Genomic DNA, 27788 nt, shown 5'->3' on the forward strand with positions numbered 1-27788 from the left:
TATCAACTGCATTGTCAAAAAGAACCTTCACTCCCTTGTTTTTCTCACTCTAAGTCCATTTCTTTAATTGTCTTGCCCGTAGTTGTAGATGATGTAAATTGCGCACTATGCGATAGCCCAGGGGACCTACTGGACCAGCTCTTCTGCACCAGTTGTGGTCAGCATTACCACGGAATATGCCTGGACATGGCCGTGACCCCTCTAAGGAGGGCAGGTTGGCAGTGCCCTGAGTGCAAGGTCTGCCAGACATGCAAGTAAGTCACCTTTTCACACCTTCAATTACGCATCCCGTACTGAATGTTTCCGTCAGTTCTAGCTTCTCTCACTACTAATTTTCTCTATAGCTACCACGCATGATAATCGCTGCTGTTTTGTAGACGTCTGAGGTTTTATGAGGAGCTAATTAGATGTTCAGTTGTATATTCTCTGAACTTATTCAAACAGGACAGGAGATCTGCTAGCAAACAGGAATTTTTGCTATAGGTGAGCTAAGCTTTCAGTTTTAATATTGACATAGGACGGCGTGCGCATACAGTACACTCGTACAGAGCAGGACTGACGTTAGACCCGATCAGAGGACGGCAAAAAAGTTATGGATGTTTTCACTAAAACAGGCTTGATTTCTCCCGGTGCAGAAAAATTTTGCATCATTATGAAACACCTATATACAAATAAAGCCAATACACAAAGTGCTTGCAGGTTATTCATTGCCCCTCCGATGCTTAGCATTCAAGATTGAGTTTGGGTTCATTATATATACTCTAACTGTAATGGATGTCATGGGAATTGAGACTGGTTCCAAATTGTGGTATTCCTTCAAATACTTAAGCCCGGGAAAATAATGGAAATACTATATACTATACTATATCCAGGCCAATTGTGTGTTTACAGTCAGGTCCCCCCCCCCCCCCCAACTAATCCCCAGTCTTACTCATTTCCAAGCCAAGCAATTAGAGAAGCAGCACCCCCACACACAATGACGCACAGTAACATGCCCTGAGCTACTGCATATCAGCTAAGCTAATATTTTAGCATGCTAACATTTCTGCAGGAACAAGCACTACACTTGTTTTGAATCCCTGATCCTGCAATTTTCCGTTAACCATTCTTATAAAGAACAATTTAAAAATCCCCTTATTAACTGCTTACACGCTGTGTTTACCAACAAAAAAAACATTACACTGCTGGCCATTGAACAGCAGCAGGATAGACTAATTCAGTAATTACTTACAAATAAATAAAACTTTACTGGTTAAATGCAACTTGCTACTTGTCCTCGCCTACACATTGCTGCAGGCAATAGGGTTAGCCACTGTAAATGAAAATCCTGCTTTGCTTTGTGCCCGTCATGTGAAGTATATCAAATATGTCATTCAATCTTTCCTTTCTCTTTGCAGGAATCCTGGAGAGGACACTAAAATGCTGGTGTGTGACTTGTGTGACAAAGGCTACCATACCTTCTGTCTGCAACCTGCTATGGACTCTCTTCCCACCAATGGATGGAGATGTAAGGTAGGAAAGACCTCACGTCACACTGAATGGATTGTTAAGACAACATCAAAAAGGGTTATTCTGGTTGGTATGTTAAAAAAAATAGTAAAGCATGACTGATGAATATCATCTGTATCCGTGTTTGTTGTCCGATTCGCGCTGATAGAAAACTTTGGTAACAGAACATAATCCAGAAGATGCTCTGGGTTATTTAGAATTGATTTAAACACACATACATTAATCTCAAACAAAAAGAAAATTTCTTTATACCAAATTTAGACAATTTCCATTAGTAGTCTTGGGGTAGGTGGACATATACATAATTGTATACAGTGACTCACACTGAGAGGACAGGAATCTCCTCTCTGTGTGAGTGATACGTCCACCCATTTAAATATGACTTGTTGCTGGTGTATATGTGCACTTCCTGCGGTAAAGTGGTGATTCACTGGCTGATCTTTAAAGGCTTCGGTTTATCCTCGGTGCCCTAAGATAAAGTAATTTGTATGCGTGCGTACATGCGTGTGCATGTTAATCACCCACATCCCTCAGTGCAGCCCCACCCTCCATCCTCCAGCAGCGTAAATGGTGTGCTTGTCACTTAGGCAGCTGGTTAACCCACCACCCAATTTTCTGCAGCGGTCAGAGGAAGCCATGGCGATAGAGGCAGCAGGTGACGAAAGCTCTTCTCACTTTGCTTCTCGGTCTGACGCAGTGCAGGAGGAACAAAACCCACATACAACCTTGGCACTTGCGTCTGCCGAGCACCCGCCACCAACCTCTGTCCCCACTCGCACTGTGGTTTTTCCGTTCTCGGTGCAGTCATCTTACTGAAATGGAGATCAATGAAACATGAGTCATTGTTCTAGTTTCGATGCTCTGTCGTGGGCCACCTCATGTTGTCCAGCATGTATGAGCTCCAGAGTGGCAGGCTGTGTCCTGGGGGGTGGGGTGGGGGGGCTTACTCAAGCTGAGTGGCGAGCTAGTGATTATATTGCTGAGAGAAAGTGAGTGCTGTTACACTTTTCATGGACAAGCTTTATGACCATGTATTGTAAAAATTACGAGGAACAGTGGAAACCAACCGTCGCTGGGAAGAATCTCGTTCTTTTTACATTTTGTGTGTCTGTTCAGTTATGGCACAAAGGTTTCAGAGGAGCCTCTTTTCATTCCAATCATGAGCAAAGTACTGAAGACCAAGTGCCATTTTAAATGAACAGATACAGAAGCCAAATGACCACTTGACCAAAGCTTGAACAGTTTGTACTATCTTGTGTAAATCCAGCAGCATCTAATCGGAACTATCTACTCTAAATGATCTTTCTGATTAAAGCAACGCTTTCTCTTTGACCTCTGACCTCTGAACTGCTCTGCCTCAAGTTTTCACTGGAGAGAGTCATGGTCTGAAAAATACACACATGCGCTGTGGGCCTGTTTCATTCTCGATTCTCATGATGTTATTGACTTGCCAACTCTGTATGACAGAAACACTGTTGTGTTCATCCTGCATCGGGTCTGAAAGACTCTGAACGTCATGGTGCTAAGAAAGTCTTCTTTGCTCCTCAGAACTGCAGAGTTTGCCTCCAATGTGGGACACGATCCAGCGGGCAGTGGCACCACACCAGCCTGCTGTGTGAGAACTGCGTCCAAAACCAGGACCCTGCTCTGTGCTGTCCGACGTGTACTTGCATCCTGGACCCTGAGCATCACAAAGACTTACTATTCTGCCACACTTGTAAAAGGTAATGAATACTGACATTCTTGTTTTTGTCCTTGTTTTATTCCTGTAGCAAATTGACGTTCCCCGCTAACACCAAGGAAACTCTAGGAAAACCACAGCATTAAATATGTCACTTTTTAGGATTGCACAAAGATCTCTGTCGAACAATCCCTCAAAATTCCTGTGCACTCCTTTCAGATGGCTACACCTTGAGTGCGAGCGTCAGAACTCAGGCCAAGCAGAAATCCATCCCAGAGAGGACTATGTCTGTTCCAACTGCAGGTCCCCTGCTGCAGAGAAGGCGCTGCAGGCTGAGGATATGGATACCGGCCCAGAGCTCAGCCCCCAGCCTGCATCCATGCACACAGACTCTGAGACTATCCTACAGCTGGCTCAAAAGCACACAGACCTAGAACCTGGCACCCAGCAGCCTCCTGAAATGCACAATGACCCCAAACCGGAATTACTCGCTGCTCCATCAAACTCAGATCCAGAGCCTGCTCAGGCTACTGTCCAGGAGGAGAAGCTGGCCACGTCAGCCCAGAGGCCTGGTAGGTCTTTGTTCCACAAAGGTTAGATTATATACAGGAGAATAACTGCTCTGATCTCCTTCCTTGACTTTTCTTTCTTGAACTCTTTATTTTTCTTTATTCCCAAGTAACCCATTTGGGATTCTTATCTGTTTTTAATCCGCATATTAATCATTTTCTTCTTATTATTATTATTATTTCCTTGCAATTATTATGTTATTGCAAGGAAAATCCATGGAAGCACCAGGTGATACAAGGGAAATTGAAAGACAATCTTTGTAGCTGATGGTTCATTGACTCAGCCTCTCACCAGGCAGAAGCATTTGAAAGGTTTGGCTATGCGAGACCAAACTGGGCTGTAGAATCAGTTCTGAAGTTCTGCACGTCGCAGTTGTTGCAGATGAAAGGATTGAGAAGAGGTTTTTTTGGACGAGGGCCAGAGAGAGGATATTTTATTGGGAGCATTTTCGGAGGACTCCACAATAAGCAGATGGTGTACAACTACCGGCAGATTAACAGTCACTCCATTGTCTTTATTGTTCTGTGTTTTGAACACTAAAAGTACTTTGTTTTTGCTTTCTTTCTCCTGGGGAGGTAGTCTGTGCTGCCCATCAATTTGAATGAGAAACTCTATACTTGAGCGACTGAGTTCCAAATTGAATCTCAGCCGTGCAGCTTGAGGCAAAAAAGATAGAAAAAATACTTCAGTGCGCTGCTGATACTACACTAATTCAACTTTACATTTGACTTTCAGTTTGACCTTCAGACTAGGCAAGACTTGAAAATGCTACTTAAAAGAGGAAGAGAGAGCTAAGGCTCTCTGATCCTGTCTCTTGAAACAAAGTAAAAAAAACTATATAATTAACTTGCAGATCGCTTGGTGTTTGTGTTTGTGCGTGTCTCTGCAATGGCATCAACAAGATTCAGACTGACTTGGATACAGTGACTTCTTACACCTTGGACTCTACTTTCGAATTTTGTTGTTTAAAGTAACTGTAATTATGGTCCCTTGAGTCGCATTCAGTAAAATTTCTAAAACTAGCTTAACTACTGGTCTCAAAATTAAACATAGAGTACATTCTTTGTTGTAGGACCATGTGTAGATAGAGGGCATTTGGCAGGGACCTATCCAACTTTTGGGCTTGGAATATTGGATACAATACCAGTATTTAATCCATAAACTGTATGTCTCACTGTATGGGAGAAACCGGGGTCATTCTCGTATCTGTAGATGACGCCAGGCTTGACTTAAACATGAACAGAGCGTTCCTTAGTTTGTAAAACTACTACCAATAGTAATGGTACCTGTAGAACTTCCTTACCTATTCTCTTAAGCTCCTTCTACACTATTGTAAAATTAGATTTTTGTGAAGATTTATTTTGTAGTTAATCCTTTTTTTAAGGTTTATTGAGAGACCTGGTTTAGTTTGATAAATTGTAACTCCAGTACATATATAGCCTTTAATTTGAAATGTATTCTGTTTCTAATAGATCAGGAACAACATGACAGAGTGCACCTTGCCTCTTTTGTTAGTGATGATTAAGACTGGAGAAGTGATATGATTTAAGTTGGTCAGGTAAGGTTTGTGATCAGTGTTCAATTACACAGATGAAAGCTTGTTTCTCCGTTTGTTGTTGTTGTGATTTTACTGCTCTGACTGAGCGGCAAACCTGCGACCTCGGGAATGGGAGTTCGACGCATTAACCACTAGGCCAAAATTGCAGAGTTGCAGTGCCACCCGCTACCACGTCTCTGAAGGTGTTGACGAGTGATGTTTACTGCACATGCAGCGTTGTGAGGTGCGGTCCGCATAATTTTTTTGTTTTTGATTTAAAGAGCCTGGCCTGCACCAACAAAATCTGGGTTTTTGGCGCAGAACACACAAGCGACAGATAACAGATTTTTACAAAACGTGTATTGATTTAGAATCGCTTACTGCCCCTCTAACAACTGTCTTTGCTGGACTGCTCCTGCTACAAGCTAACGCTAAGCTATTACCTTGATAGATGTACTGGCGGAATAAAACTGACTCTTCGTTGGACATTTAATCATCAAGATAACAACATGGGACCCACCCGTAGACATACTTTAAACAAAGAACTACATAGTTTTTAAAATTTAACTATAAAAAATAAAAAAGAATTTAGTGGACTGTCACGATACCTGATCGCAGTGGTTGAGTCTGTATCGCACTAATATCGGTGTGCAATCGATGAAACCCATAGCATTTAGAAGCAGAAGCACGCTCCCCATAGTAAACCTTTTGTTTCTGCTGGTGCTAGCTGTACCAACATCCTTAGTTAGATGATGCTGCTATTTGCAGAAGTTCAGAGAGGAGGTGTAGTCTCCTCTCCTCAGTGGAGAGAAGTGGAGAGAAGTATCAGGGAAATAAAGGATGAGCTGCGGTAGCAGTGGTACGTCGGCTGCCCACTCTTGTCTAGCCAGCAGACTCCAGTGGCAGGAGAAAACGGGTTGTAGTAGCATGATGTGATGATATGAGATCCAGCGTCTGCAAACCTGCCTTGGAGCTACACTGGCTCATTCATGATTGCTCACACAGCTTGCCTGCTCCGCTCACTATACACGTGTGCTCTCATTTCACCAGCTGTTTCCTGTGGTCATAAACTGCTTCATCATTGGATGTAGTTTGCAAGGCACTGTGGTTTTGTCTGTTGAGTGTACATGTGATCAGTGTATTGATTTAAAAAATAAGATTCAGTGACTGCTTACATGTTTGTCAATGGGTACATTTCATATATATGTATATATAGAGAGAGAGGTGAATACATTAAGTTTACATCATCATCATAAAAAAAGCTGATAAGGGTTCTTCATCATACCACCTGTTCAACAAGCTTTAAACACATAGATAAGCAATATTTTCAACCACTTCCATCCACAACCACAGCGTTGATTTGATAGTGAATTCTTACAAACAAGCTAAACCAAAGTTGGCTGTATGTTTGCTGCTAGCGTCATTTGCCACAAATCTTTTAAATATATATCAAATGTTTGCAAACTGATGTGGCCACAGGCTGAGGAAGCAGCCACCCCCTCTCTAGCAGTGTTAGCTGCAGGCGAGGAATCCTCATACGCATCAGAGGGAGGAGGATGGAGGAGATGACTGATTGTGACTGATGTCTGTGTTTTCATGTCATGTTTTTTTTCCAATTCCATATTAGTTTCCAGAGAGACATAATTGAGCCTATATACTGAGTAAATCTGCTGCTGTAAACATTATTGTTGCTGCTTTATTAACTTATTTTATTTAGTCTAATCCTGTTCTATCCTAAATAATAATAAGAAGAATCAATATGATTTATCAATAGATAGCTGGATAAGGAGTACTGCATTTATAAGATAAGGTAAATATAACATATGTAAAGAGCCCCACTGGCTCACGGCTGCAACCTCAACATTAAGCTCGTACATTTGACTTATCAGATGAAGCCCCGGATGCTTGGGCCATGCATCTACAACATTTGGCCAATCAGACGAAGCCGCAGCTAGATGTTAGTTACCCTCAGATTAATTGGTGTTAATTTGATGATGACTGTGAGGTTGGCTATACCACAATGGCAGAGGAAGACATATCCACTGTATATGCACATTTAAATGTTCCTCATATAGTGCGGGCTTAACGCCGAAGGCCTCTGCTGCATTAATCAACGCCAAGTATTTATCTAAACCATCACTGTATTCACTGTAGGAGATATAGGAAGCGGTGTGTTAATATGAATGAGAATGTGTGTTCAGCTTGGTCAATAGTTGAATGCTGGAGATGGTTGGGAGCCCATCTCCTAATTGACTTTCTGGCATCGGCACCGGATGAGCACCTGCAAGCTGCACAGTCATGAGCCTGGAGCACACAGACCCTGGGATGTTGGTTGTCATGGTTACCCTCTTCCCTGGCAGAGATGCTTAGCAGGTGCATGTGTGTGTCAGGATCACTGTGACATGGGAACTTGTGGATTGAAGTGGTGGGTGCCTTCGTAATACTAGGCTATCTGTACTGTCAGAGGCTGTCTGGCAGAGTATTGGATCTTAATGTGGATGCCTTATAGCCAGGAATGACTAGTTCTATTCATACCAGACTAGTCGAATGCAGTGATGCCTTTGACTTAAAAGCAAATGGAGAGAGAGGATATGAGACACTACAAAAACAGAGAAAGAGAGGGTGGGAGTTCATAGATTGATACCAAATGTAGTCCGATACAAGCTTGTCTCATTGTCTTTTTATGCATTATTATGACTCGAAAGCCTCCGCCTCCTAGTAACACTACTGCCACCTCCATTTCAAGGCTCATACAATAGCTCATTAAGTCAGGGCATCAAAATTAATGTTTCACCCCTACGTGATATATCATGCCAAGAGATATATCCATATAAAATCTCAGTGCACTTATATAAAACCATATAAAATTCCAGTTATTGGCTCAGGAGATAAATGTTGATCTGCAACACATGGTGAAATTAGACGTTTAACCTTTTTCACAAGATAATGCTCAGTGGTTTTACTGACCAGCGCCATGTTTGTGTTTTTGGAACTGGACATAGAATTGGGGGTGGGTGTCACTGAGAGCTCGTCCACTGCGCACCCACCTACACTTGCAACCATGCACCGATTTGACGAACCAGCTGTCAATCACGCTGTATCCACGCTACAGTGCGTTATTGTCTATTTTACTAATGAGACCACAATTTGCATAATGAACATCATGCCGTATTGGAGAAGACTTGAAACTGACATTTGAGACCATAGACTCCTCAGGAAAATGTTTACTGACGTTATAAATCAAGGGAGAAGTAGAGTCATATTCCCATTGACTTCTATAGAAACTGACTTCTTTTTGCAACCAGGGAGTCGTCCTCTGCTGGTGATTCCAGAGAATACAGGTTCCAGGCATTTACACATTAGCCTCATTTTCTCGACCTGGTGACTATCCGTCCGTTTTCTCCGTCATACCTTTTTGGGACATCTGTTCATACGGTCAAACAAAACAAGACATTTGACAATTTCACGTTCAACTCTGCAAAATTGTGACAGACATTTGTCTTTTTTTCTCTTTTGTTTCATTAATCAGCCGTTTAATCAATAAAGAAAATATTATTTTGTCCCAGCTGAATAGGTGGTTTAAAATTTAAGCATCCAAGCCCAACATTTCTGTATGGTCTACTTTCTTTCTTTTCTTATTCCTTTACAATTTTAATGTCGTCAAAACCTCTCCCGACTCTTGACACACAAACAATCATTTTTTTAATATATAATGCCTTTGTAATATAATCTTTTTCTCCTTTTAGAAGTCTCAGTGGAAGGAGATGCTGAAAGGCAGGTTACTGAACCTTCTGCCAACAAAATCCCCACAGAATTCAAACCAGGTTTGTACACACAGCTTGTTGATTTAGAACTTAATCTTCATTGTCAAACCTCATATTGATTTGCATAAATATAACAGTTTATGCTTTATGTAAAGCGCACAGCTTTATTCACACTGTTAAATTGCTTTGTAAACATTGTTTTCAGTGCTCGAGTGTCTCTCGACCAAATCCATCTGTCATTTACATTATTGACATTAACATTTCTGTAGTGACACTCATATAAAATCCACCCACTGTCAATTTTTTTCCAACAGAAACAAAACCAGCAGCAAGAACCCAGCTCACATCTACAGAGAGTCCTGCGTCTTCAGCGACTCCCTGCCACCAGGAGACGGAGTCTTTTCCAGTACAGCTCTCTGCGGAGGCACTACAGACACAGGACACCACGTTACAAATCAAACCAGCAAAGACAGAGGCCTGCCCTGAAGAGGGCATGGCCGACCCCAGCACAAAGGATTTTAAGGCCATCATCCCAGCCACCAAAGAACCAAGTACTGCATCAGTACCTGTCACGGACCAACCAGTGGAGGTCTCGCTACCCCTGCCTTCAAGTATGGATGTTGTCAGGAATTCTTTTCTGGAAACTGCTCCGAAAGAACTTAACACGGAGATGAGGGAGGGCGTTTTTCACAGAAACCTGGCAGAGACTGTTGAGCCCTCAGCCAAGAGTACATCAGAGGAGATGGACACTACACCAGAGGGCACGCCGCATCTGTCATTTCCCAGTCTGTCTTCAGAGGAGAAACCCCTCAAGACGTCTGTGGAAAGGTTGGCTGAAATGGTTTCCTCTCCTTCCCACTCATCCCCTCTGTTTCACGGGACATCTCCCAGGGAACTACCGCAGTCCCAGATCCTGCCGTCACTGGGTGACAACGGCAGTGTGATGTCCACCACCACCACCCTCATACCACTCACCCCAAAGATAGGAATGGGAAAGCCAGCTATCACCAAGAGGAAGTTTTCTCCTGGGAGGCCAAGAGTGAAACAGGTAGGAAACTGGATAAAACATCACAAAGGAGCAGTGATGCGTTTTGTGTCTCTGTTTTGTCTTTTTTACCGCCCCCACCCAAATTTTATACCCCCAGAGTGTAGGCTAATCATTGCAGCACATTGCTTGTGAACTCCAATGACATATATCTCACATATGTCCTGTGGGCTCTGCTCTGAAGATGGATTTGTTTAGTTTTTTCTTGTTAGTACTTGGTGGGTTAAAATGACTCATTTTCATATGTCATGTTCTTATTTTTCAGTCAGGTTGTGCTTTGCAGGACTCAATTCTAGCAAAGCAGGAGAACAGCATGGCAACTGATGCTCTGCCTCAACTCCCTGTGCTGTCTTCAATTGTTCACTACAAGACTAATTAGAGACAATGTTCATGCCGAACTCAGCTTAGGTGTTAGTTATATTTGCTGTTCATTTTTGTTCATGGTTGGAACATATTTTACCTACAGTCCTGATCATATTTCACCTCAGTGTCATTGTCATCAGTCCCTTCATCTCATGTCCATACACACGTGCCACTATATTGTCTCATTTGGGATCATGGACATTAATCAAGTCACAAATCACACATTACCCATAACCATATTCTAGTTATCTCCACATTACAACTGTAGTGGGTCACTTGTGGCTGAGGAAAATAACTTGTAAATATCAGATTTTCGTTGTCGTTAAAACAAATTAATTAAAAAATCCCACTGACAACAAATGTAGACTCTCTACGACAAATAATAAAGGGAAGCGAATCACTGTGCTGTACATTATGAATGATGCTGGTGAGGGTAGACTTATTTACGTACTACAAAAAGTATTTTTTATCCCATCTCTTAAATAAACAGTAAATGGCTTGAGCTAATTTGTCACACGAGGCCTGAGGAAAAATATTGCAGAAATTAAAATGTTCCTACTCTAAGTCCAGCATGCTTTTGTCTAATAGGTTAATGTGCTGCTGTGCTGATGCAATTCCTCTTGTTTTTTCAACATCTCACATGTACACTTTTCATGGCGAGAGGATATAGGGCCTCTTTTTCTGCTCTATGGTGCCATGAATTGCAACTAACACAATTGTGCGCTCTAATTTCGCCTTTACGAAGAGTCAGTTAGAAACATGCCTGTTTAACTATGCATGAGAAGCCTAATGAATGGCTTTAACATAGAATGTAACCTAACAACTTAAACTATTCATATTTCCGAACATCGGACATTGTTCCCAAATATCTACATTAGACCCTCTACATCTCTCTCTGTTTTGTTTTTCGCTGGCTTTGTTTTTAAGTTGCTGCATTTTGTCGCCCTCCTCCCTCCCTCCCTCCCTATCTCTCACTCTCTCACCCGCCTCCCCCCTTACCTTAGGGTGCATGGAGCCCCCATAGCAGTGTGAGCTCCCCCTTGTCCTGGTCGCCAGACCAGCCAGAGGGGTGGGACATCCTAAAGACCAGGCAGTCCTCTGGCAGCCCCGGCTGGAGCATCAGAGTGGTAAATACTGTGGCTCACCAGAGACGGCAGGGCAGCAGCTGCCCTCTGTTAGCCCTCTGTTTACCCTGGTGACACACACTCCCTGAGTGTTCCTGAATGTCACTGTGATCCGTTTTATAGACTACACTAACAATTACCGCCACCTTACAGTGAGAGGCGATTGAGAAACCAATGGCTGAGCTACTGACTTTATGAAGTGGAACTGACAGATGTGGCCATGGTGATAATGGGTCGTCCTGGCTTTGCAGTTGAATTGACAGATCAAGGGTTTGGTTTAGTAAAATATTCCAGTCTAAACAAACATTTGGGCGAAATTTTTTTTTTATTGATGAATGATTTTACACGTTTCGTCTTTATCAACCATGTCCTGCATTGCTCTATTCTTTTTTCTTTTTTTTAATGTGTCTTATTCAAAACTGCTTAAGTGGCTGTGGCAGTCGGTTGCCATGGTGACAGTGATTGTGCCTAGCAAAGCTGGGTGAGGGTTAATTTGTATGCTGTTTGCAGGGGTCCAGTCCAGGTTAAACACCATCACACTGAGTGTCTGTCAGGAGGTGCATTGGGTGGGAGGTGCCTCAGATTTGGGATCAGGGCCAAATGTGGGGTGAATGGAGAGGGATTCTGGGGCAGGTGCTGTAACGCTGGGGTAGACTTAAGTTTGACAGTCGTGATTAGGCAGACGCCTCCTGTCAGAAATGGGCCAACGCCGCCGTGGAACTCGCTTTGCTGGAACAACGGCTCAGAGGCATTTTCTCAACTCTATCATTTGCTGGCTGTCTGGCAGAAATTGTAATGGATTTCTCAAATAACAGTAATTTCCATGAATTATGAAAATGCCAAGAATCAGGTTGATTCTTTTTGAGCATTTGTATCATGTTGCAGATTTCTAAAGAGTGCCATCGCCATAGCAGTGCTAACATAGATACTTGAATGGATAAAGTATATTACTAATCGTACAGGCTACACTTGGCAGTAGCAGTTTCCATCCATACAAACATCACCACAAAGTGATGAGAGGTTCACCCCATCCAGCCTTTACATCTTGTCTACTGAGATTCAGCAAGTGCGAGAGCGAAAAAAAACTCTTGCAAACAACCAAAACCTCTATTCATTCTGTTTTTTTTGAGTGGTCATTGTCTGATCTGATTTTTTTTTTATCTGCCTCCACAGGGTCGAGGATCAGGCTTCCCTGGGAGGAGGAGGCCCAGAGGGGCTGGTCTATCAGGTAGAGCTGGACGCGGCAGGGCCAGAGGCAAGAATGGAGTCTGTCCAAGCATCAACCCTGGGGTATGTGCTATCCGCTGGATGACATCTTGACCTCTTTCGCAAATATTGGACTGTATGCAAATCAGTGTTTGTTTCCCTTCTAGCTAACGGCAAGGATAATGTATAATAAGAAGCATTAATGTTAATGACAGAGAAAACTGCTAGTTTAATTTTATGGTGAAGATTGCTTATTTCATGAGGGCTGGTTCGTCAATAAGGCCAAAGATTGACTCAGCAGTGTTAGTAATTAATCCAATATAGCATGTGTCCTATTAACTCTTGATGATGATACTGCTTATGTCATTACACTGTATTAAGTTTGTGTATTTTGTGTATTCTTTCTTGATATTCAGATTACCACAATAGAAACACAGTACCCGGTCAAGGAGGAGGAAGAGAATGCCATGCATAACACAGTGGTCATTTTCTCCAGCAATGACAGTTTCACCCTAAAACAGGTGTTTGTTTGCTTTTTTTCTTCTTAATTCTAAGAGTGTGCGGCTCATGTCTATCATTTTAAATACTGAGCCATGCATTTCTCCATTCACTTAGATCACCTGAAATTAAGTCTGTGCTTAAAGACCTCTCCCACTGGAGATCATTAATTCCTGCGAAGAGCTGTCTGCAGGAAATGCAGTGGATTATATAACACTGTATCAAACTGAAATAACATCCTTTCTGCCTTAAAACTACTGGTTGTTTACTAATTGTTTACAGAAGTAACTATGCAATTAAACAATACAGGGGGCATCTTATCACATCCAAGAATGGTTTAAGTGGAACCGGTCGGTTCTCAAAAAACTGTTCCGTCTTGTTCTCAGCCGTGGGGCTCACTCAATTATCCTGGTTACAAAAAGGTCTTAAAAGCCCAAAGTTTTCTGAAAGACTCCTGTATTCTTTTAAGCTTGCATTTGAAAGGTGCTTTTATGCAAGAATAGAATAAATCCACTGTCCTTACTTTCATTTATTTTATTTTTCTGTGAAAAGCAAATAAGGTCTTTTTTTTTGTTTTCAGGATGAAATAATGTAGACAATGGCCTTTTTATAGCGCCATTGGCAATAAATCTGCAGAACCTATTGAAACCCATGTGATAGGGTGGTGAGCTAAATGTTGGGTATCAGAAAGAAAATTGCCGCAGTTGACTAGTTTATTTGTTTGTTCTTTTTCAACACAGAAAACAATTATTTGAACTGGAAGGTTGGAATGGCAAAAGTTGGACTGCCACAGTGATATGAGATAACTCATATTGTGTTCCTTCATTTCAGGACATGTGTGTGGTGTGTGGGAGTTTTGGCCTTGGTGCAGAAGGCCGTCTTCTGGCCTGTGCTCAGTGTGGCCAGTGCTACCATCCATTCTGTGTCGGCTTAAAGGTATGTTTAACTCTTTTTTACACCACACATCGAATATACTAGATTACATAGTAGAAATACCATCCTATCACACACACACACACACACACCCTTATACAGTATAGGTGATTATAAAGGACTATCTTATCTTATGAGTGCCTCTTTGTTTCTATCAAAGATCACTAAGATTGTGCTGAGTAAAGGCTGGCGTTGTCTGGAGTGCACGGTGTGCGAGGCCTGTGGCCAGGCTACAGATCCTGGCCGCTTGCTGCTGTGTGACGATTGTGACATCAGCTATCACACCTACTGCCTGGATCCACCGCTGCAGAACGTACCCAAGGAGAGCTGGAAGTGCAAATGGTGAGTAGCTTGGTGATTGTATCGCATCTCATGTTGATTTAGAATTAAATTTGTGGTAAATTTACATTAAGATTGACACCATTACACATTAATGAACATTGTGTTGTCATGTTAAGCAACACTTTTCCACATTTCCCCTCTTCCAGATCAATAAATATCTTTATAATTTTTCTTACCCCTCTTAACTTCAAAATCATCAGTAGAGGGGATTTACTGAATTTAAAACTTCAAACGAACAGGTAATAATTATGATAATAATAAAATCATTTTTGCAGCATGTTGACAGGTAGTGAGTAACCTGGACTCTTGCAGCTCAGTTAATCTGCGTTATCCTCTTTGAAATAACCTGTGTAGAATGACCTCTCTCATCTGTGTCTCCTGCAGGTGTGTGTCCTGTACCCAGTGTGGCGCCACCACACCGGGCCTGAGGTGTGACTGGCAGAATAATTACACCCAGTGTGCCCCCTGTGCCAGCATCCCAACGTGTCCCATTTGCCTGGTGGACTACAGTGAAGGCACCATCATCGTGCAGTGCCGCCAATGTGACAGGTGACCAGTGTTTCTACAAAAGCTGTCACTTCAAGAAGCCTTCATTCAATTTTAAAACATTTTTTTTAAAAACATAATTCACTTTTATCTAAACATCCTCTCTCCTCCCTATCCATAGATGGTTTCATGCCTCTTGTCAGGGTCTCCACTCAGAGGAAGATGTCGAGAAAGCCGCAGACAGCAGCTTTGACTGCACAATGTGCCGAGCTTTTAAGACCACTAAAGGTGGGAGTGATTTCTCTAAATGTGTTTTTTTCACACAATGTTTTTTATGTATGTGTCTACAGTGGCGTGAATAACCTCGGCCAGGATATTAGATCCTCCTGTTTCTACTGATCTTTACTAATGGCTTTTTTTTGTGCCCTGTGCTGCTGCAGTTGTGACTAAGGCCAGAGACGCCATTGAGCCTGTAGTGATGACACAGATTGTCACAAAGGCTAAAGAGATGGGTAAGTTCACAGCTTTAAAATCGATAGATTATAAGTAGGGAAGTTCCGTACAGCTGTCCGTTACTGAATGCAATGGAACTTCTTTTATTTTCTAGTTTGACAATCATAACTGAAAAATAACAAATTAATAAATCAAAGACGCTGGACTTTAAATAGCTGTTCAAGTGCAGCCACAGCTTATAGAAATAAGAGCTATAAAGTTTTAAACAGTACAGTAAAAGTGTAACAGCAACTTCAATACTAAATAAATCTAGGAATAAATAACACTTTCTTTTCAATGCTGTTTACGTGTAGCCACACAAATTTTTGGGGGATTTCCGTGAAAAGAAAATCACATTTTTATCTTGGTGAAACTAATATACTTTAAAGAAATTATATGGGATTGGTACATAGAGTCACCTACTCGCCAATCCCTGACCCAGCATTTCCAACAGGCATTTCCGATACTGGTATGGGAACATTTGCAGATATAAGTAAAAACGTAGGGTTTCTTTCTTTCTATAAGATGGTGATTTGACTTAAGTTTATTACCCTAAATGCTAATTTTACTAATCTGGTGTTTTCAGATCTGTCGAGGACCTACACCCAGGATGGTGTCTGTTTGACAGAGTCGGGGCTATGCCAGCTGCAGAGCTTGTCTGCTACAGCTTCACGGCGCAGGAAGCAAAAGCCGAAGCTGAAGCTAAAAATCATCAACCAGAACAGTGTTGCAGTGCTTCAAGCTCCTGTAGACCTCCTCTCAGAACATTCTCGTGATGAAGACATGGAGGACAACAGAGGTACTTGTTTTCTCACACAAGCTGCTGCTTTCATCTCAAGACTATTTATCAGAGACCTTCAGTATAGTGTTGACGCAGACTATCAATACTGGCTTTTCACAATTTTTATAGCTGGCTGGATTGTTGCTGTTTTTTCTTTCCATTTTTATGTTGTTCAACGCTAAACAGCTGCTCAGTTTGAACTTCAAAGCGAATCCAATTGGGCAATTAGCTCCACATTAAAAATAATGTAGCATGCATCACACTTTTTTTTTTTATGTTTTATTTACACTAAGATGGATATATTAGGTCAACTTAAAGATAGATTAATGCAGTCAAACGCTGTGTTCACACCGACGCGCGCAAGTTGGCCACTGGATCAATTGTGCTTATTCACGTTGTTCACACAACCCGCAAATATTTGCCTGTTCACCCTTCCACTTTCTCCGACAAACCTCCTCTGAACACACACAAACACACGTAAGCATGAACTGTTGAAAAGGCAGACATGAATGCAGATGGAAGAGCCGCACAAAGAAGTTGTGCTAACTGGGGCTAAAGCTAATGTCCAACTTCTAAGTCTTACGACAGTGACATAGGGAGGATTGCAACGCCAATTGGCTTTTGCACAATGCGTCATTGTAATATTTAGCTAGAGTTCAAATATTTATTTACGTTTATTCACTTCTTTGCATTGATTTTGTATGTAATCTCATCCCATGGAAAAATCTGCTTCATGGCTGGTCTGAACACACTGAAATGTAAATCTCTCCATCAGTGTGAATAACATTATTTTTTTACTACTGCGCACCCTCTGTTTAACTAACAGTAAATAATAATTGAGAAAAAAATGTCTCAAATAATTCTGGTATGAATGCCTTGAATGCCTTTACTTAGTAATAATAGAATTTGCTTATGTTATTTACCTCTGCCAAAAGTCTTTCTCAGAGTCAGAGTAAAAAAAAAAAAATCCCTAAAAAGGTAAAGAGCATGAAAAAACCTTCTAACAATGAAGCTCCTTAGTAATGGACCTGGTGAACTTAATTTCAATCAGTCTAATGTCCTGCCGCTGAGAAGAGTTCAGATAGAACTGACCCCTGCGCTGTGTCGAGGGGCCTGGCCGGGGTGCTCTCTGCTGCAGGGCTGTCACTCATCATCAATGCTCTCTCCCTCTCACAGAGGCGGAGCTCATAGATTGCGAGGCGAAGTCTGACTCGAGCCTGGAGCGAGAGCCAGCAGAAGACGACTCCAAGGGGGGCGACGGCGGCAAGAAGAGGAAGAGGAAACCGTACCGGCCGGGTAGGGCACCTGATTGAAGGAGACAGCTCCTCTGAAGCGTAAAATGGTGCAGTACATGCCCGACGCTGGAGCTCTTGCAAAGCACTGCCATCTTGCTTATGGCCTCTGATGTACACAGGGCTCTACCTAGTGTTTCTCTGTTCATGCTGAATGCAAAGGACAGTTAATAGAACCAGTTAAAACTTGAAATTTCATCTGTAAAATCACAACATGTTTATTGATATTCAATTTCTAATCTCTTCCTCAAAGGCATTGGTGGTTTCATGGTCCGCCAGAGGAGCCGTCCAGGCCAAGGTCCAGGCAAGGCCAAACGATCCCTCTGCAGAAAGGATTCCTCTGGCTCCGTGTCAGAGATTCCTTTTGGAAAGGATGAAGGTCTGTACACCGATGATGTATCCACACAACTGCATTATTGTGGTTTTAGTGATTTCATAATAACAGCTTAAAGATGCGACACAATATAGAGGAGATTATTCTGACATTTATTTAAATTTGTTGCAGGGTGGACAGAAGCACTGCCGGATATTCCTGTGGATGAGATGCTCCCTGGGCCCGAAGTCCCAGAAAAAATAAAGAAACGCTACCGAAAGAAGAAAACCAAACTGGAGGAGGCCTTCCCTGCCTATCTGCAGGTCTGTCACTTTGCAACAACACAGTGGGGATATAGAAGGATGTCAGTGTATAGTCTTTATATAACCATACAGTTTAAACTGCTTGTAAAAAACCCCAAAAACTGATTTGACTATTATTAATTAATCAATAAAAAGATGTTTCATTCTAAACATTACATAGTCTAAACAGCACATTTATCACAAAACTAAAAACATTTTTGTATTTATATTTATTTTGTTGTTATGCAAGCTTGGTATTCATATGCCTGGATTGTCTGGTCATGTCGAGTCTTATCTTTTTAAAAATGCGTTTTATTTCACCCTTGAGAAGGTTGGGAATTTGCAAGGGTTTGCCCCCCTCTGTGAGCTTCTTTGACAGAGGAACAGCTTAAAGGAAGTCATAGTAGAGGAAACTCTAGTTCTCTCTGATCATGCTTTTTAAATTCTTCCTGTCTCAGTTGTGAATTGACATACGAAAACTTAACCGGAGTTGACTTCAATGCTCCTCGGCTCTAACCACTATCTCAGTGTCATCTTGTGTTGGCCAAAACATAGATATGTGATGTGCATTAAGCCACTGGCAGCTGTCAGTGCTGCTCTTTATCCGACCCCATGGGGGGAGAGGGGGGAGGTGTCCAGTCCAACCTAAAGGTTCGACACACTGAAGCACATTTCATTAATTATTGAAATAGCAACATGTTGGGCTTTTAATGTCTTGGTGTAGCAGGGAGCTGATGCAAGTCGTTGAGGATAGTAGATGACTTGTGGGTATAAGTGACTGGGGGGGAGGACCTTAGGTGCTGCCAAAATGTGGTCAGCACAAACATGACTCTTCATTTCAGAGCTTCAATTTCACATTGGTCAGTTCTCAAGTTACCCAAGCCTGGAATTCTTCATTGTGCTCTGAACAATCTCTCTGTCCCATGGTGATGTGGGTCCCGTGACTGGTGTCATGCAAGGAAACCTGAACGTTTTTGAAGGAATGTGTCAACACTGAGAGAAGTAACCGGTGCTTTGTGTCGTCATGTTCAGGAGGCCTTCTTTGGAAAGGACCTGCTGGACAAGAGCAAGCAGAGCAGGCAGCAGGGGGTCGAATCAGGCTTACTGGAAGAAGGGCAGAGCCAAGTGGAGAGGAAGCACCCCACCACAAGCTTCCTGGACCCTTCATCAGACCCTCTGCTCAGTGCCTCAGCAACATCCCTTCCTACAAGACCTACAGTAGCCCGTACGTAAACACATAACTTTGGTACACCAGTACAAAGCATGTGATGTCTCATTGATTCAGATCTAAATATTAGATAGATATAGAGCTAAATATTATATGTGGCCAAAAACTGAGAACTGCTTGAATTAGACCAGTGCTGGAAAGGAATCAATACAAGTTTTGGAAAACCCCTGACGCAGCATGGTTATCTTATATTTATCTTTATTTTGGTCCATAACAGTGTCGTCTTTCTCTGCATTAATCTCCCCGTCATCGGCCAATGAAAGTATTAACCCATTTCATACAGAATTAAATGTTTATGATGCAGGTCCAACGACACTGACCAGTGTTCAAACCACAACTCAGATTTTCACAAAAGACAAAGTGTCAAAGGTTAATATTTGGTCTGAATCTGCAAGTCTGTACCTGCACTTCCAGTCAAAATTACTGCTTAGCCAAAGAACTGCACAGAATTGCAAGTAGTGAATAAAGTTTCATTTTTCTTTGCGAGCTCACTCCGCCTTGCCTGCCCACTCACTCTGTCACTCTTGCGCACCCAGGATATCTCTCAATTTTCACATGAAATGTCCCACGACCCTGTGCCGACCTGAACGAATGGTTGTGCAGCCAGAAAAAAAAATGCCACATGCCTGAAACAGAATAACAATATTGAATGGTGAACACGTGTGTGACATTGCTTGCCACAGCTTTTTTTTCTCTTTTCTTAAAGTATTAAGACTCGGTATGATTTTATTATGATGCTGATCGTATTATACTCCATCATTACTGTCATCCACACCACTTGTCACTGTTTGATCAGCAGGTGATTAAGATGAGATCCCACATCGTACCTGCCACCTGCATTTATGCAAACAAATTTCCACACAGCCATATGTTGCACAGCCAACCAGTGATTTACTACTAGAAAACCATTATAAATAGAGATATTTTTTTTTGCTTTAATATTTTTGCTTTGATATTCCTTACTGATTAAAATAAAATAAAAGTTAACTGGGAATTGCATCCTACTTCAGGTTATTGCATCACTGTGGTATATATCAAATCAGTGTCATGTCAGCTATAGGGTCCAATCGCTGGTTCTGTTTTTGTCTTGTTCCAAGTTTCTAAATCAAGATCATTGCTTCAACTCAAAGCAGAATATTTTCAAATGTGAACATACAGAAAGGAAATCCGAAAGTGGCCAACCTTTTTCGGTTATCAAGTTCCTGAAAAAAAAATTGCAGGTTTTTAAGTTCACAAATAAAATGCTGTGCCTTTGACAACGGTGACCTTCAGACCATTTTTCTTCTTTTTTAAATTCTATATATTTTGTATTCATTAATGCAAAGTTTGAGGCCAAATGATCCAGTTATCTGAATCACAGGCTTGAACGGCAGCATTGACTGAATTCTTGATGTTTAACATAAAGAGCATCGTTTTCCATCCATCTCAGTGAGTGTCACTTTAATTGGTTATGGAAGATCAATTTGATTTGCATGTCAGTTCTCTGTGACACATACTCTGTACTTTTTTTCTCGTGTAATCCAGAACAAATTCCAAACATGGCATCCAATAAAATGGTTCCAAATCACACTCTCAAATCCATTCAACATCGTCATCAGTTATGATTTTGTGACAGTTTGGTTTTCTTTCTTTTTTGTTTCTTCCTCTCCCCCCCCCATCTACAGAGTCGTCTGAGGAACCATTAGTTGATCTATCTGATGTTCTGAACACTGACGCAGACATCTTGGGAATGCTCGGAAAGCCAAGCAATGACTCTGGTGCGTCATATATCTCATAGGCAGTCACAGTGCTGAGAATTTATTAATAGTCACCTAGTCATGGGTATAGAAAATCTTTTCCTGCCAGTTAAGAAATTTCCTCAGACAGCAAGTTTTTTTTTTGCTTTCATCACTTAACAGATTTTCTTTTTAATTGTCACATTCTTTAACAGTACTTTTTTGCTCATCTTTGGTTTTATCTTTTATTTAATTTTTTTGCATTGTCTGAAGCGTGTTGTGCTTGTTCTGTCTTCACTATTTTTTCACTCATGTTATCTGGTTTTGGGTTCTTGTAGGTCTTGATTTTTGCCCCTTCCAGGTTGACAGCTCACCTCCTTTTGGTAAGGGTGCTATGGCCTACTAATCCTTTGCTTTAGTGCATCCTTCCTCCCTTACAGTGTGTGTCTCTATTTGAGTGTGCATGTATATAAGCTGCTTCATACTTGGCTTTTCTTAACCATTTCAAATTGTTTAAACACCCATAAAGTGCTTAGTGCTTACCTAACCCAGTGCACAGTATTCACTCAGATGTGTGTAGTGTCAGTCATTGTTTATGAGCCCCCTAAACCCATTCACTGTTGAGACAAAATAGGAGAACAAATTCACTGCTGCCTAATTGAATATGTATTCAAGATGGCAAAGAAACAAACTGACAAGGACATCCTGGTATTCAGGAAATGAGCAGTTCAGAACCAAGAAAATTAAGAGAACCAGAGACCTTGGTAAACGTCCTTTTCCTTCCTGAACATGGTGAAGGTCTTCTGTTCACAGGCCTGTAGCTGTATGAAAAAAGCACTGCCGTACCTGACCTCCGTTTTTTGTAAAACTAAATGTGTTCAGCTTAAATGCTCTCTGGGTGGATTTAATTTAGTTCTTAAACAGATTTGCTGCCATCCTGAAGTTGAAGGAAAGTTTTGTGTTGAAGACAAATCAGATTATAGAGTAGGAACAGTTGTTTGTACTGGTAGTAATGCAGCAAACTTATTGCATGATAAAAAGCAATTTAGTACCCCAATTTAATTAAATGGCTTTTCTTACAGACTGGATCTGTCTTTTAAAAATGGAAGGTTGCCATGTCCTCCTTTTTCTAAAGAGGTGTAACAGATTTTTTTAGACAAAAATTCAAGTGTTTGTGTATCTTTACTCAGAATAAGTCTGACCCGTCTGTCTCTTCACATTTCCAAAAACTCTCCATTTAAACAACACAGGCCCCCCCAGGAGCTGTAAGCATATACTGCTCAGTCTTGGTTGCATTCCACAGGTTGTTAAGACAACAAACATGTCCTCACTTCAAGCCTATATTTATGATCACGTTCTTGGTTGGGTATTTTGTCGGTTGATTTGTGTGCGTACATGTTGTGATTTTTTTGTATCTCTCTCTCTCTGTGTGTGTGTGTGTGTGTGTGTGTGTGTGTGTGTGTGTGTGTGTGTGTGTGTGTGTGTGTGTGTGTGTGTGTGTGTGTGTGTGTGTGTGTGTGTGTGTGTGTGTGTGTGTGTGTGTGTGTGTGTGTGTGTGTGTGTGTGTGTGGGTGGGTGGGTGGGTGGGTGGGTGGGTGGGTGTGTGTGTGTGTGTCCCTGTCCGTCCACAGCTGGTCTGGACATTGGGCCCCTGTCGGACAGTTCCCCAGTGGCGCCTCAGGCTGGCCGGAGGACACCTCGCACCCTCCCAGAGGAACCCCTGGACGGCATTCTCAGCCCAGAGCTGGACAAGATGGTCACTGATGGTCAGTGAGGGAGACCAGACATCCACATGCTTTCACTCATTTTACACCGTTACCACAAGACAAATAATGATCTTTTCTGTTTGTTTCCTTATTTCAGAATCAATTCTCAGCAAACTTTACAAAATTCCAGGTTTGTAATTTCATCCTCTTTTTGTAAAATTGTCAATTTTGAACCCGCTTTGTCCTGCAGTATTTAATATTACATGCTTGTGAACTTCCAATGCGGTGCTGTACCAGCACTTGGACCATTGTTCAGTATTTTCCTAAGTAATGTGTTACAGACTTGAGATATAAAGTGTGTGGGTGTTTTTTTTAAGCCAATAAATCAAAAATAAATAATCAAATTGATTCTTAATAAAGGAAATTAATGAACTGCCTTTTTGAAGATGTTTAATTCGTCCTTCTAAATCTTCCTAATTTAAATAAGTTACGTAATTTAAAAAAAATCATTACAGTTTTCGGCATCCACATTTGTAGCACAGAGGAGAAACACATTCAGGCATTTGACAAGCGTCTATCATTTTTCACTCTTGCCGTAATGGAGTGTAACTCACCCAACATTGTGCTGTCACATTCCGTTACAGAACTGGAGGGTAAGGATGTAGAGGATCTCTTCACAGCAGTCCTTAGCCCCAGCACAAGCCAACCACCTCTACCACAGGTGCCTCACCCCCAGGGTCCAGGGCCCCTCCCTGCCACACCTGGCACTAGCATGCCTCACCCGAACACAGGTACATCATTAGTCACCTTGTCATGGTCAGACATGTGGCGCTTGACTCTTTTGTTTTTGAAAATGCATGCATCTAATTCAACTCCACGATCATCTGTGTAGGGAATCCCATGTTCCCAAGGATGCCAATGATCAATGGTATGATGGGACCAAACCAACGCTTCCCTGCAAATCCAGGAACAGGCCCCTGCATCCCAGAAAATTTCTCTCCCCTTAACCGTATGCCTTTCACTGACAATCCAAGGTAACGCTTCCTTCCTTTAAACAATTCCAAGTGTGATTTTTTTTTTTCCTCCGAGGAGCCAGACTATTTTGTCCTCATGACCTCTTTTCCTTTGTTGTTACAGGGACAGAAAGTTTAATCAGATGCCTAGAGAGGCAGTTGGACAATGGACCTCCCCTGCCCATTGCCCTGGCCCTACACCCCCTGGACCTCTGCCTGAGGGGGAGACTGAAGCCATGTCAAATGCCCAAAGGAGTACACTCAAGTGGGAGAAGGAGGAGACACTTGGAGAGCTAGCCACTGTCGCACCTGTCCTGTACACCAATGTCAATTTCCCCAACCTCAAAGAGGAATACCCAGGTTGGTATATGCCTCTAAAGCTTAAGTGCATTCCCCCTTATTGTATGTTTTACTGACAAATGTTCGTGATTAATTTCTTTCTGTGTTGTCATTTGTGTTGTTTGGGTGTACCCACTGCACTGTCTCAGTCACATACCTTGTAAGCTCTGTGAGATTGTTGGCATTACAACTCCTCTCCTTTTTTCTTCTTTCAACAGACTGGTCTACAAGAGTAAAGCAAATTGCAAAACTTTGGAGGAAAGCTAGTTCACAAGATAGGGCCCCATATGTGGTAAGATTAATCATACTGTTGAATTTTCCAACTTCCTTCAACTGTCTTGAAGCCCCAACACTTTGAACCATGCCAGACATGAAACTGTCACTACTATTTGCATTGCCATATTAGTATGCAGTAAGCAGACTCCTGTATCGCATCTGGCCTCTTGCCTCTTGCCAATGCAATTTGAAATCCGTCCATTCACAGATGAACTAATTAACATAGGAAACTCTGCTCAGTGCTAGAACTCACTATGGTCTTTGTAATTAAGTTCACTGGAAGTAATTTTGTCTGGCAGATGCATAGACCTAGACTAGATTTAACAATATAAGTGATTTTTAATTTTTAATTCGATTTCTCAGTACCACACTTATTAGAGAATAAGGCTTCATCATGCTTTCTCAAATATTGTATGTTTTAATTAATGTTTATCCTTGTCTGATGCGTATTTTGCAATTGTAATTTATTTGCTGTTTAGCAAAAGGCCAGAGATAACCGAGCAGCCCTGCGCATCAACAAAGTCCAGATGTCGAATGAGACGGGGAAGAGGCATCATCCACAGCAACAGCCCCCTGAGGTGTTTGATCCCAACATACCACTAGACACAGAACTGCTGTTTAAAGACCCTTTGAAACCAAAAGAGTCAGAGCATGAACAAGAGTGGAAGTTTAGACAGGTAAGATTGTATGCAATGCAGTCAGCGTATGCAGCGGCAGGTCCACTTAATATTAAGACAGCTAAGAAGTGGTGGTTTTGTAAAGCTCCCTAAACAACTTCACTATCCTCCACATTAACCCTGATGACATTGGTGGTTAGTAGGTGCAGTTCATTTTTGGCATAAGACTGATATTTGCTGCATCCCTCCTGATGTCTAATTCCAGTTTTCAATGTGCCCTTCCAACAGCAAATGAGGCAGAAAAGCAAGCAGCAAGCCAAGATTGAAGCTACTCAGAAATTGGAGCAAGTTAAGAATGAGCAACTCCAGCAACAGCAGCAACAGCAGCAGACAAACAGCCAGTCAGATGGAGATGGCAACACGAGTGGGAACCAGAGCCCAGCCTCCCTGGGCAGCAATGGCAGCATGTCCCCAATGCAGCAGCTCAACTCTAAAGACGCCTTTGCTAGGCCACAGCTACCAGGGACACCTACTTTAGGCCCTCCGGAGGATGTGTTCTTAAGACCCCCTCCTCCCCCTCCATCTGGCCCTTCCTCCCAACCTCAGTCGCCACAGGTATTCTCACCAGGTTCCTCTGGTTCCAGACCCTCCTCTCCGTGGGACCCATACGCTAAGATGGTCGGAACACCAAGACCACCAACTCTTGGGCCAAATGCATGTCGCAGAATAGCAGTGGAATCTGGTAAATCCCCCACTTCCCTGATGGAGCAGCAGGACAGGGGCCGTCCCTCTCCCGCTCATGAATCTTTTGGCTCTCCAACATCCATGAGCAGTGATCCGTATGCAAAACCTCCTGACACCCCAAGGCCAACTGGGGAAATGGATCCTTTTTTGAAACCCATGGGTCCACCGAGGGCCAGTCAGGTTGCCCAGGGGAGACCCCCAATGGGTTCTCCGGGAAGGGAATCCTACTCGCGGCCCATGATAAGAAACGAGGCTTATCAGCGCATGGCCCAGAACAGGATGATTTTGTCTGACCCTTATTCAAGGCCTTTACTAGCACCAATCCCAGGAAGTAATGAGTCAGGCTCAGTCCCTCTGTTCAAAACACCTATGCCCCCTCCTCAGGCACAGGATCCCTTCAGTCGACCAGGTCCTCATCATTCTGACAGGTTCTCCCAGAATCAGCAGAATGACCCTTTTGCTCAGCCTCCGCATACCCCAAGACCATCTGGGAATGACAACTTCACCAGTCCTCCTAGAATGGGCCAGCATCACCCTCAGGGGCACTCCTTTGCTCAGCCAGGACCAATGACTCAAATGTCTAGGAATCCTTATGCTCATGCACCTTCAACTCCAAGGCCTGACCACTTTACATATGACCCCTTTGCCCAACCCTCTGGTCCCAACAAGCCAGCTACCGATCCTTTCTCTCAGCCTACAGTGAGCCAACGATCCATCAATGAACCCAGCGCTCAACCTCGTCCATATTTTGAGTCCTATGCCCGACCTCCTGGCACCCCACGTCCACATGACAACTATGGTCAGCCATCAAACAACCCTAGCCCATCCTCAGACCCTTACTCACAGGCTCCTGCTACTCCACGCCCTGGGGGGATGAACCAGTTCACTCATCAGTCACACCCTGGACAGAGGATGTCACCTTCCCACTCAGTAGACCCTTATGCTCAGCCACCAGGTACTCCACGGCCCTCAGTGGGAGATAGATTTTCCAAGTCCCCAGGCAGCCAGAGGGGGCCAATGGAGTCATTTACTAGTACACCATCAAGACCAGGAAGTAACGACATGTTTCATCAGCCTGGGGCCCCCAGGCCAATGCTTAATGACCCTTACGCTCAGCCTCCAGGGACCCCGCGGCCTGGTTTCCATCCTCCCCAAGGCAGGCTTCCGGAGCCCTTCGCTCATCCGGGCTCACAAACACCAAAACACCCAAGTATGTCTGAAGATGGATTTACTCAGTCACCTTCCAGAAGACTCACTCAGACACCTGGCCATGACCCATTTGAACAAGCTCCCATGACCCCTCATCCACATTTGACAGAGAAAATGGATATGAAAGATCAGTCAGGTATTGGTAGCAATGGAACTATCCCTCAAGACCAAGGCCAACTGTCTAACAACCCACAAATGCCCGGTGTGTCTTCTGATGCTCAGGGTGTTGCTCTTGCTGAGAGTGAGGAAAGACTCAGACAGGTACATGAATACTGTTTCTATTCTATTCTTTTTATTCATACATGACTCTTGCTTTATCCACTGATGTTTCACTTACTTAAGATCAATTCCTAACTGTGTCTATAAATTGTCGTTGTTGTTGTTGTTCATTTGATCATATTTTTGTTTATATAACTTTTCACTCACCAAAATCTTCAGAGGTGTTTATTGTCCTATGTTAATTAACGTAACGTAACGTAAGCAAACGATTACCATTATCCCATTTTATCTGTCAAGCATTTATTTGAAAAGTAGTAAAACCAAAAGTAAAAATGGCTGAAAGATTAGGGAATGACTTTTAACAATTTTCTTTTTCAAATAAATAAGGTAAAATAAGGGGGTTTGTAACAACCTCTCTGATCGAGGTTCCAGAATTGAATTTGGCTTTTTTTCTCATAAAAACCCACACATAACACATTTATTC

General features: G+C 42.5%; 1 protein-coding gene across 9 annotated transcripts in view; it reads left to right on the plus strand.

Moving 5' to 3' along the window:
* kmt2cb (lysine (K)-specific methyltransferase 2Cb) overlaps positions 1-27788 on the plus strand; it is a 58300-nt gene that overhangs the window by 15386 nt on the left and 15126 nt on the right. For 5 of the 9 annotated variants that reach the window (XM_047331799.1, XM_047331798.1, XM_047331802.1 and 2 more), the window contains exons 9-37: positions 83-254; positions 1398-1512; positions 3058-3233; positions 3410-3783; positions 9044-9121; positions 9376-10109; positions 11474-11596; positions 12767-12883; positions 13216-13320; positions 14129-14233; positions 14391-14572; positions 14957-15121; positions 15240-15346; positions 15499-15570; positions 16137-16349; positions 17508-17627; positions 17877-18002; positions 18129-18259; positions 19271-19463; positions 21131-21223; positions 21520-21564; positions 22813-22947; positions 23045-23077; positions 23532-23678; positions 23780-23921; positions 24025-24260; positions 24458-24531; positions 24995-25192; positions 25421-27346. In XM_047331799.1, coding sequence (XP_047187755.1) covers positions 83-254; positions 1398-1512; positions 3058-3233; positions 3410-3783; positions 9044-9121; positions 9376-10109; positions 11474-11596; positions 12767-12883; positions 13216-13320; positions 14129-14233; positions 14391-14572; positions 14957-15121; positions 15240-15346; positions 15499-15570; positions 16137-16349; positions 17508-17627; positions 17877-18002; positions 18129-18259; positions 19271-19463; positions 21131-21223; positions 21520-21564; positions 22813-22947; positions 23045-23077; positions 23532-23678; positions 23780-23921; positions 24025-24260; positions 24458-24531; positions 24995-25192; positions 25421-27346 — 6437 coding nt within the window. The remainder of the gene's footprint in view (positions 1-82; positions 255-1397; positions 1513-3057; positions 3234-3409; positions 3784-9043; positions 9122-9375; positions 10110-11473; positions 11597-12766; positions 12884-13215; positions 13321-14128; positions 14234-14390; positions 14573-14956; positions 15122-15239; positions 15347-15498; positions 15571-16136; positions 16350-17507; positions 17628-17876; positions 18003-18128; positions 18260-19270; positions 19464-21130; positions 21224-21519; positions 21565-22812; positions 22948-23044; positions 23078-23531; positions 23679-23779; positions 23922-24024; positions 24261-24457; positions 24532-24994; positions 25193-25420; positions 27347-27788) is intronic. The other 4 variants (XM_047331804.1, XM_035633225.2, XM_047331803.1 and 1 more) reach the window with 4 other exon arrangements.

This window comes from Scophthalmus maximus, chromosome 5 (assembly GCF_022379125.1).
Source record: "Scophthalmus maximus strain ysfricsl-2021 chromosome 5, ASM2237912v1, whole genome shotgun sequence".
Lineage (NCBI taxonomy): Eukaryota > Metazoa > Chordata > Actinopteri > Pleuronectiformes > Scophthalmidae > Scophthalmus > Scophthalmus maximus.